Consider the following 11,396-nt stretch of genomic DNA (forward strand, 5'->3'; position numbering starts at 1 on the left):
AAAGACACTGTCCACCTAGCCAACTGCAAATAGTCTATTTTATAAGTGTTGGCAGCATTGTTCTCCAAACTTTGTATATAAACGATCTGTCAGCCCTCCTCCCTCCCGTCCTCTGTTTCCATGGGGTTTGGGAATGTGATGTTTGGAAAGAGTTACACTCAATGTTGCAGTTGTGTTTGTGTGGTTATTTTCAGATGAGGGACGTTCAGTTCAACCATCTCACCAGGTTCATCGGGGCCTGCATTGACCCTCCCAACATCTGCATTGTAACAGAGTACTGTCCCAGAGGCAGCCTGCAGGTTATGTTTCCAGCTACTTTTACATTTCTACATTACTACTCTTGCTTGAAGCTGCTAATCAGTTGAAAATTACTGTATGCAGCAGTGGAAGAAGTACTCAGACTGTTTACTTAAGTGAAAGTAGCAATACCACAGTGTGAATACTCAGTCACAGGTAAAAGTCTTGCATTCAAAATGTTACTTAACTAAAGGTACAAAAGTTTTAGCAGAAAATATACTTTAAGTACCACAAGTAAAAGTACTCATATGGCAAAATGTGAACAAATCCAATGCTCATACACTTATAACTGTCAGAGAACTAGGAGAGAGCAGTTAAATGTTTGCTTCTCTTGTAAATGAGGGAGAAAATTAAAGGAATAGTTCAACATTTTGGAAAAGATGCTTCTTTGCATGGAAGAGAAGCTATCCTGTTTGTGCAGTAACAGCTAACCTGCCCGCCAGCCCTTTTTATACTCACTAATTAACACGTTACATCTTGTTTTCTTATCACTTAGAAACTGATAATTGATTAATAGTTCAAGAAGTCATTTATAAAGGAACATTTGCAAATATTCTCTGGTTCCAGCTTCTCAAATGTGAGGATTTGCTGATTGTCTCAGTTTTATCTCACTGTGCATTAAATATTGGTGGCAAAACAGGCAGTTTGTAGACAAACCTGACCTGCTTTTTTCACCACTTTCTGACTGAAAACAGAATTTCTTTTAAAACAAACTCAAGGATCAGTATATTACTGATTTGATTTTAGATTTTGGCAAAGACAACTTAATCACTAGTGTAAATGTATCAAACGTGCTAACTGATGGACTTTTGTTTTGTTACACTACCAGAGCAGACAGTTTGAGCATGGACAGCCTATTCCTGGCAGTATTTGTCTTGAGCTCTTGCCCTCTGAGCTCTACAGGGCTGACTGAAATAACTTTATTTCATCCACAGTGAGCTTACAGTATGGTATGTCTCACCTTTGAAGCTTAACATATTTTTATATTATATATGGTGATGTCTTAAGAAATACACAATTCTTTAAGCAAACTTGTTGTTGGCTGGGACTCTATGTTCCCATCATACAAGCAGCTTCTAAAAATGGAAGAGCTGGGAAGTGATGGAAAACTCAGCCATGGACTTCATCACTCACACTTGTAGAGAAAGGCTACTGTGTAAAAGACAAGTAGTTGCAACTGATGTGATGTGGCTGGATGTCAAAGCTGGACCTGTATTCTGGACCCTGGCTGGCTGCAGGGCCTGGAGGGCTACACATTAACATCCTGCACTGCTAAATTTGTGCCCTTCAGAATGAAAAATACTGTATATACAGTGTTTATTGTTGCAGAAGTTCTCTGTTTAGTCATGAATAAACTGTGGCTGCTGAGAAGCCCCTGGGGGTTCATAAGATAAAGCAGAAAGTCGAATGGTTTTCTCTTCTGTTAAAGTTTTTGGCTCCATTTTGGATTTGTTTTTGCCTGTCCAGGACATTTTGGAGAATGAGAGCATCAACCTGGACTGGATGTTCCGCTACTCGCTAATCAACGACATTGTGAAGGTACGTGGCGGTCAGACTGGCCTCAATTTATCTGACGTTTTTAAATGATGACTAAAAGGTTACTTTTCTGTATTACAGTAAATAAGGTGCTCTGTGTGCCTTAGAGACACAAAAAAGTCTAGGTTTCCATGGTTTCACATGGACATGCAAAGGATGAGAGAAACATGCACAGAAATGTATTTTTGGCACAGTGCAGTGTATGAAACTACAGTCAGGGTTACCATTATAAAGTGTAAAATGAGACAAACATATTTATAAACCTGGCAAACTTTTCCTTAAGCTTAATCAAAACTAATTATGGATATGCTCAATAAGATTATTTTTAATCCATCCCAACAAAGAGGTTTTTTGTCATGAAGTTCAATTTCTTGGATGGACTCACTATTGAACTCTATGCATGAAGGAGCGTTGTGTCTGAACTGCTCCACACAGATAGTGGAGTTTTGAAGAGAAGAGGTGCTAGTGAAGCTCTGAGGGATGTTTGACTCACTGTTTCCATAGAATATTGAACAGGAGTATAGTCAGTATCCTTCCCAAAGGAATTAACAGTAATTTCACCCATAGATTCACCCGTGACTGTGCCATTTCTGAAACACAGCCTCTTTTTAAAGCCTTCAGCATACATCCACTTGTCAAAGCATATTATTTCCATGTGTGTTTTCATGTGTGATTTGCTGTAGAGGAAAACAGAGAGTTCTCCTTAATGCTTGACTTAACGCTGCTCTCCACCAGGGAATGAACTATCTCCACAACAGCTACATCGGCTGCCATGGAAATCTGAAGTCATCTAATTGTGTGGTGGACAGTCGATTTGTTTTGAAAATCACAGATTATGGCTTGGCCAGCTTCCGCTCGTCCGGCGAAAATGATGACTCGCACGCACTCTATGCAAGTAAGTCTGAGTCTTTTCATTCACAAAAACATCAGCTACTCTTTAGTTATTATTTTTTGAGTGTTTCTGACTGTGAATGGTTTTTCAGAGAAGCTCTGGACAGCTCCTGAGCTGCTCATATATGACCACCATCCTCCTCAAGGGACTCCAAAGGGCGATGTGTACAGTTTTGGCATCATACTGCAGGAGATAGCCCTGAGGAATGGCCCTTTCTATGTGGAAGGCATGGACCTCAGCCCTAAAGGTAAACATCACTGTCTCTTACAGGCCTTAGGGAGGTCGCCTGACCCCTGTGACATCAATGAGAACGTGAAAGAAAACCAAACCAAAAAGATAAAGTAGTACAAACACATTCTTGTGTCACTAGTTAACAAACAATACCCTATTTCTGAAGCAGTATACTGTAAATCTTTTAATAAGAAACAAGTCTTCTGAAGACTTGGTTTCAAGGACAAGAACAGAAAAGACAGAACTTTGCACAACAGGAACTTCATTCGTTGACTTTGCCCTGACATTGCAAAGCAGACCTCGTGTAACATCAGGGTACTGTATCATACCCTAAACAAAGAACACACATTTGCCAGATGTCAAAGGCAGGTGGAGTCACAAAACCCAATACATCTCATATCTGAGACACAAAAATATGAACATTCATAAGAACCAAACCAAGTAAAGGACTGAAAAGGGCAATGAATAAGTGTAACATTACTAAAACATGCGTGGAGGCAGTTTAAATGGTTACTGTTTGTTAGTTTAAGATTCTGGAGTCATTTCACAGTGTTTATTCTTGTATGATTTTGAAAACTAAATGTTGTATTTCCTTATTCTGCATGTAACCACAGAGGTGCCAATACAAAAATACAGAGAGACAACCACAAGTCCACAAGTCAGCAATGTGCAACAGCATCAGGTTTCCTTTAAGGCAGATTTCAAAAGGTCTCAGTAATGCTTCAAAAGAATAATTATATTTTTTCATGGTATAAAAATCAAAAAACATATTATAGGAAGAAAACAAAGCTGATACCATACAGCAGGTAACTCTCACCCAGACCCATCTCTGGGTACAGATGACACCACAGGGCTGGGTTTTTATAAAAGGGAGCTTAGTTGCCTGTGCAAACAACATACTGACAATTACAAATATACAACTGTCTTCTTCACTATAGTCTCACTAGAATCTATTAGAAAAGAGCACAATATTCACAGAAACAAAAATAACCAACAATAAACAGAAGGGCTATGGACACTGAGATGGACACAACATAAAATGTACATAAACTAGCTTTAACCATTCAGCAGTCAGCAGCTGAATAGCCATGGCAGGGTACATATATACTACCAGTCAAAGGTTTGGACATACGTTTGCTTTGAATTGAATGGGAAAGCGTGTCTGGACTTTTTACAGTTAGTGCATGTACATATCTATATATGCAAAATAAACATCTTCGTGAGTGCGGCCCATCAACAATTGCATTATCAGATTGGAAGTCTGTACAATTTTTAACACTGCTCATGCACACAAAACTATGTTCCTAAATTGTAACTTGCTACTCATCATTACTATGAAATAATGACTCTACTCTCTTATCTGTATGGCACTCTGTGAGCATTGCCCTGTTCCACAAATTGTCTTAGGCCCAGTTTCTTGGCTTTATCATTTTCAATGGATAATATAGCAAAAACAGTCTAGTCAGGGCTCGATGGTAACGAAGGCGAGATTGCTGTGCTAGCTTATTAGCTAACATCAGCCAGTTTCTTCAGTTTTAAACTTTATGTTCCAAATTTTGCTTTTCTTTTTTCTCTCAGCACCACACTTTGCACGCTTTCCTTGCAGTGCAAATGCAACCACTACCTATGTGGAGATATAATCACAATAACCTTAATGGAGATGTGGAATTAGCCTTTTAAGTGATTTTTGTTCCATTTTTGTATGTTGTGGTTTTACATTATTTTAACATTCACGTGCTGTCACTCGGGGCCACTAGATGGAGTGGGCCAGGGTGCGGCTGCACCACTTGCATTTACTGATGAACTTTGTAAGTCTGAGTCCCATCTCCCACATTAAAGCTGGATGAGCTTTTACAGCCACTGACACTAACATAAATTGTGTGCTGCTTGCCTACTTGACTCAGAACCAGAAATTTATGTTCAACCAAGGTTAACATGAGGCTTGAGCAGTCTGAGTTAAACAAATCAAATGGATATCTTCTATTGTAATATGTAGTACAAAATTCCCTCCTTTGATCACTATTTCTAAACTACAGCTTAGAAAGAAAAATACTGTTCAGTGACACACACACACACACAAATGAAATTGGTAAAAAACTACTTGATGACCTTCAGAATAAATTTGCACTTGGAAACACATTACTGTTATCTTCCTAGGTTCAAATAAATCAGAATTAAATCACTGATGACACTTTGGCTCTTCAGCCTCATACACATCTTGGTCTGCAGTTTGACCAGTCTCTTCACCAACATCTAGTTTTTCCTCCGTTGCTTCTGCTCAGTGACAGCAGGTAAAAATTTAACTTCTAATGCAATTCAAGATCAGGACTTCAGCCTCTACACACTCGAAGTGGATGTGTAAAACTCTCCTAAGGCACTTCCTCCGTGTGATGACTTTCATTAGCCTTCTTATTCTAAGTCACACTCGATGCTGATTGTACAAGTGCTTGATGCTTACCCATTAACAAGCTGGGAGCAGTGAAAGCCGCCACCTGTTCTCCAGTCTGCCTGAATGTGATAAAACCAGTGCTGTAATTGTAATTTTGTATTTTAACATAACAGAGGAATCTTCAAATTACTTTTATAGGTCTTTCATGATCACACTAATAACAGTAATGGGAGGATGTAGAGGAAGAATAGGGTGAAGGATGTCTCATGCAAATGGTAAATTGGTATGATTGATATGATTAATGGATCACAAAGTGAGTGACAACAAAGATTTGATGTGCACCGCTGAATATACTGTATATGCATTAATAACACATGAAAGGAAATACAGAAGTATTACAAGAATATAAATATCCCTGAATATAGTAATGTACAGTTTGTTTAAAAGCTCACTGTTAACAGTCGCTGAGTGCATCATCTCCTTCACTTGGGAAAAAACTGAGGGAAATTCAGAAGATCCCTAAAGAGAAACTAGCTACACTAGTATACCATTTAAATACAAGATAACTGAATGTTTTCCAGCTGCAAAAGTGTATATTTATTTATTTTATGAAAAATTGTGTTGGTGGTGGGAATACAACATGGCCACATATTATACATATCCATCCATGTGTTTTATGTTTATTTTTAAACCTAATGGAAATATCAGAAATAAGCAGGATCCCAAATATCACATCAGTGGTTTTATACTTGGCTTTAGGTGAAAAGGTGGACATGTGAAAAAAGTACTTCATGCACAGCATTGGCACATCAAGTGATGGTACCTGCTTCTGTTTCTTCTTCTGTAGTCAGAGGATACATGTCAAGTCATTGTTGGTGTAAAAAAAAAATCTGTCACTGAAAAAAATGGAATATTGTCATTGAAAACGACACCAAAATTAAAAAATATAAATCAAAAAAGAGATAATTAGATTTATTTTTCAGAGCAGCTTATTTCACTAGAACTGCTGTTCAGGTCTCAAAATTTAAAACTGACATCCCATCTGCTCCATTGCCGGCTTTAAGAAAGGTCATGTAGCAGCATTTATGTTTTCCTGTGTCAAGAAATGACATGGGCGAAAAGGAAACTACTGGACGATGGCTAGCCCCATTTAAGACAGAGAAAGACAGTTCTGGATACGTTTCACAGAAACAGTCGGGACATAACTGCATACAACACTGTAACAGAGATGGGCAAATAAACTGGATGCATATACGCAAAACCAGCCACTTAGTAACTGCCCTTAAAATCTTTTTTTTTTTTTAAAAGTAGACCACGATGTTTGAAAAACACCTCCAGTAAAGCACAAATCTCACTTTTATGTGGCTCATCCTATTTTGGCATTTTCTTCTCCTTGTTCTGGTGCTCCAAGCAGCAATTTGCTCACTACTACCCCCCCTCGTACCCCCATCAGGGGGGGACCTGCTTCAACTGGTCCAGTGACACATAACTCGGCCACTAGTTGGCACAGCCACCAAACAGAGGAAGTTAAACCTGCCGAGGGGGGCCTACAAACACTGATGTTCCACTGTGTGTGTGACTTGTTTTGTTTACAAGATGAAGCTAATGCAATAATATATTATTTCGTTTCATCTCATGAAAGCTACTGACTGCTGCATCATTTTTTATATACATTATGCAAAAAATGGGCATTTTTTTCTTATTTTTTAAATACCAGATAAATATTGTACCTTGAGTTTTTGGTATCATTACATCCCTAGTATTAATGCTTTTTTTCTCAGTGCCAATACTTTTTTTCACTACAAGTATTTTACTGCCAAGGTTTTGTTTTTCAGTTCAGGTTTGTTTTCAGTGCCAAATTTTTCTTTTCAATGCCAAAATTTAAAGTTGTCATTTGGGCTTCATAGAACAGGATCTCTCAGCTAGCCTGGCTCTCTCCAGAGGTAAGAGCCACCTACAGAGACTTAGTGGTGTTAAGGAGGCTAAAAAAATATGAAAATGGTACTGCATCAATCTTCTCATCTAACTTTCACCAAGAAAAATAAACACATTTCCAAAGATGTTGAACTGTTCCTTTAAATAAGCATTTAATGGTAACTTGAAACATTTTAATCACCAGATCTGACATTTCAACCAAAACTGAACTTTTTGAATTTCTTTGCATTGTTGCTAGAAACAACCCTCTTGTCTTCTCCACCACAGAGATCGTGCAGAAGGTGAGGAACGGTCAAAAGCCATACTTTCGGCCAACAACAGACAATAGATGCCACTCAGAGGAGCTGACTATCCTGATGGAGGGCTGCTGGGCCGAAGACCCTGCAGACAGGCCTGACTTTGGCCACATCAAGATCTACATGGCCAAACTCAACAAGTGAGACCTCCACTTCAGTTTTTATTATCCAGGCTGACAGTGCTTTCCTTTAACCATAGAAAAAAACACCCCACCTCTCAAAACCTGCACCAAAACTATCAGCATGGCTCAGCACTGCTAGAAGTACAGTAAGGGTTTTTTTTTGTATTTTGGTTGAATTGGTCCTTTAAAAACTGAGTTACATTACACAATAATGTTATGAGGTGGAAGCACTCTTGATTAATTTAATGTTTTCTATACTTCATCTTCTTCTTGCAAAGTGAAGATAACTGTCAAATTGAAATTGTCAGTGTTTTTCTCAAAGTATCGGTATCGTCCATGTCAAGCTCAACAAACTGAACACAGTGTTGAGAACTTGATGTACCTCTGACTGCCATGAAAGTTCATAAGTTTAAATGATTCAACAAGACAAACAGGAAATAAGAGGCATGTTCTGGAAATCTCCAAGACAATTTTAGAAAAAAGGCTGTTTGTTATTCCTGACAGGCAGCTTTCACAGGAAGTGCTCTGTGCTGGCTTTCCATCACTGAATGTGTGCGTGTGTTTGTGTAAGAAAGGGGAGTGAGTCCATGTTTCTTACATTGTTTTTAATGATCCCATGAATCATTCAAATGCATATTTTCGGTCTTATATCGACGCAGGAACGGAGGCTCACATGTTTTCCCTCGAGTAGGGCAGCTCTGTCAAAAGAGTTGCTGAGTGACAAACCCCTGCTTGTATAAAGTGCACACACAAAACACAAAGTAGAAATACTTTGTTACTGTGCTTAAGTAGATTTCAGGTATTTGTGCTCAAGTATTTCAGAGCCTGTACTTGTTTACGTTTACTCAAGTAAAGCGTTTGAATCAGTTCTTCTACTTTTACCAGAGTATTTTTTACACAGGTATCTGTACTTCTACTTGAGTAATAAATGTGTGTACTTTTGTCATCTCTGGTTCTGGGTTGAATCAACACCTCAGGTAGGATGTAGGTAATGTGTAGCCTCATACCCTGTGCGAAAGCTTGATGTGCAACTCTCCGGAAATGTAACTACTCATTGTGGTGATGTAGACAACAACAGCTTTGATTGGTTGCATCACATTCATGTCTCTCAGCAGCCAGACAACCACTGAAAATCCCCCCTTGCTATGCCTCAGTTGGTTCAATGGCCGTACAGACCATCTCCTCCCATGTCTTCTCTTTTATCTGCATTGCAGTAATTTCAGTAAAAGTAACTGCTGTTCGACATCTATTAGTTTTAAATCCAACATGATCTGCTCAGTTTCAGTTCAGACACAGAACACAGTGGGACCGATACCCCACCACCAACTAGCACTCTGGTGGTGTAATTGCAGGGTGACACACACACCAGTGCACAAGTATAAATGCTCACAACGTCGTAGGCCACTTGCGTAGCCAACAGTATAGTCTCTCTGTAGACTCAATGCAGAACGATAAATCAAGCTTAAGCCCTGCTCCCTTCAAAAAGTGTAAAGAGCACAGAGGGGAAAAAAGAGAAATATGGATATCTCTAATATGAAATAACCAAAACACCATGTGTTCTGACTTTAGCAGAAAATTGAATGTTCACGTAGGATCCATTCACATCACAGTAAGATTCTGACTGAGAAAAATACTTTCTGAAGCCTTTAAAATGAAAGTCAAGATTCCAGTGGTTTTCAAAAGCACCAAATGTAGTGCCAAACTGTGGAGGAAATGTGTATGGAACTGAGCATGAAGACATCTGGAATATATTAATTTGATGTCATAATACAGCCATAATACACATGGCACCAACATGGTTTGAAAACTTCACTCATTTATAGCATCTTATAGCTTCAGCGCTATGTTGAAACAAGCAGATGCAGGTTTTAGTTACAGCTTACAGTAATGGCTTTACATGGTCTCATGGCTGAATAGGACACTGTAGCTTTGCACTCAATAGACAGTAGTCTTGTGCATTCTTTCATTCACTGTAATAGATAGGCAAGTAGTCATGTTGAGCAAGAGGTTTGGAGTAGAGATATGTAGGTCTGCAGAATGTTTTTGAAAAGATAAAAATGATTCAGCCTTCTTTCACCATGCCTGGTTTCCACTGGTACTGGAAACTTGCAGAAAAAAACACAAGCTGACCCTCAGGAAACATTACTCGGTTATGTTTAGCCAGAGCATGTATATTATTTTTAGATGCATGCGTAACAAGATGAACAGTGTCATCAGCAGGTCGCTCTGATTGTTCATCCAAGAGAACTGACTTAAGTTGTTGTGGCATTCGTAAAACTACAGCTGCATTTCTTAGTGCAACTCTGTATTGTACAAGGCAGTGGTCCTGAAGCTGTTAGAAGCCAGTGACTGCTTAGCAGATGATATGTACAGTACATATCAGTGGTAACAGTTGAAATGCAAACAATGCATGATTTATACTGGTTATCTAAGCAGAACATCCAAAAGCTACAGCCGTGTTAAAATATGTAGAATCAGCATGATTGCAAAACTATAAATGTACTGTGTATGTGTTGATTTGGTGGAGTAGAATTCTAAATACAGATGGAGTGAAAGTGCATCTATAAACAGTTCTGTGCAGTTGCCATGTTGTTCCTGTCAGCTTGACCTCTCATTTGTTACTTCTGTAGTCAGTACAGGATGAACCTGGTGATATATAGCTTTCCATCTGGAGTGGTTTGGAGTAGAGAGCTCTGTGACTGATATCCTGAGAAGCACTCAAGGATGTTCTTGACAGCCACATGCTAAGTCCCTCCTCACGTGTATAAAGCACTCCGTTTTAGTGGCCTGTGTGTTAACACACTGTTTGCCTGTTATTTTCATTAGGTAAATGTATGTTGTTGACATGCCGTGATGGATAGGCTGTTATTTTTGGTGTGTGTTTGAGCTTGTGTTTGAGCTTGGGTTTGATTGGCGCGGTAACAAGAGGGGTGTTCAGTAGTGTTAGTCGAACCGACACAGGGATCTGATTCGTGGCTCACCATGAGTAGCTCACTATGACCTACTCATACTACAAGAAGTGTTTCTTGTGTTCAGCACTGAAATGTTCTCTCTTTTTCTTTTATTCGTAATTGTATTTTTATGACAGCTGGCAAAAATACTGTCAAGCACATTACTCCATATATTTGAGGAAAATGTTACTTCCTAAAACATGTTTGGTCTCTCTGTGAACAAGAAATCACTGAGAGCGTGTACTTCAGCAAAGGCCAGATAGTCATCTACATATTTTTTTTAAACCTGTACAAAAATATTTTTCATTTTGAATCAGCATCTAGGTTGAGATCAAAATACACAGTGACAGACAAACTCGCATGACTCCAGTGATTTTCTGAAACTACATAAATCTGGGAAAACTGCAGCTTGGGCAGTTTCCTGGACATAATTTGCTAAGTTGGTAATAATTACAGGTAGAATAGGATCGGTGACAATTGTTTGAGTTCAGCTAGTTGGGGTTGTTGAGGTTAAAGCAGTTGTTCAGCAGATTCAGATAAATTCCCTGCTTTATGAAAACTCTATTCTTCATATTTGTTGAATTGTATGAAAACTGTCCATATGTTTCCTACAAGTAGCCTTCCTATGAAACTGAAGTTACATATCAGTTATTAGTATGGACATTATGACTGTTGGCAGAAAGAAAACACAGGTTGCTGCTGTCTACCTGCACCTACCTAGTGCACTGGACCCAAGTCTCGCAATGT

The 11,396-nt window shown here is 38.9% G+C and overlaps 1 protein-coding gene across 1 annotated transcript in view; it reads left to right on the top strand.

The window, feature by feature from the left end:
- npr2 (natriuretic peptide receptor 2) overlaps positions 1 to 11,396 on the top strand; it is a 58,196-nt gene that overhangs the window by 37,411 nt on the left and 9,389 nt on the right. The window contains exons 11-15 of the mRNA XM_020615123.1: positions 195 to 299; positions 1,765 to 1,836; positions 2,569 to 2,728; positions 2,817 to 2,972; positions 7,548 to 7,716. Coding sequence (XP_020470779.1) covers positions 195 to 299; positions 1,765 to 1,836; positions 2,569 to 2,728; positions 2,817 to 2,972; positions 7,548 to 7,716 — 662 coding nt within the window. The remainder of the gene's footprint in view (positions 1 to 194; positions 300 to 1,764; positions 1,837 to 2,568; positions 2,729 to 2,816; positions 2,973 to 7,547; positions 7,717 to 11,396) is intronic.

This window comes from Monopterus albus, unplaced genomic scaffold (assembly GCF_001952655.1).
Source record: "Monopterus albus unplaced genomic scaffold, M_albus_1.0 scaffold158.1, whole genome shotgun sequence".
Taxonomy (NCBI): domain Eukaryota; kingdom Metazoa; phylum Chordata; class Actinopteri; order Synbranchiformes; family Synbranchidae; genus Monopterus; species Monopterus albus.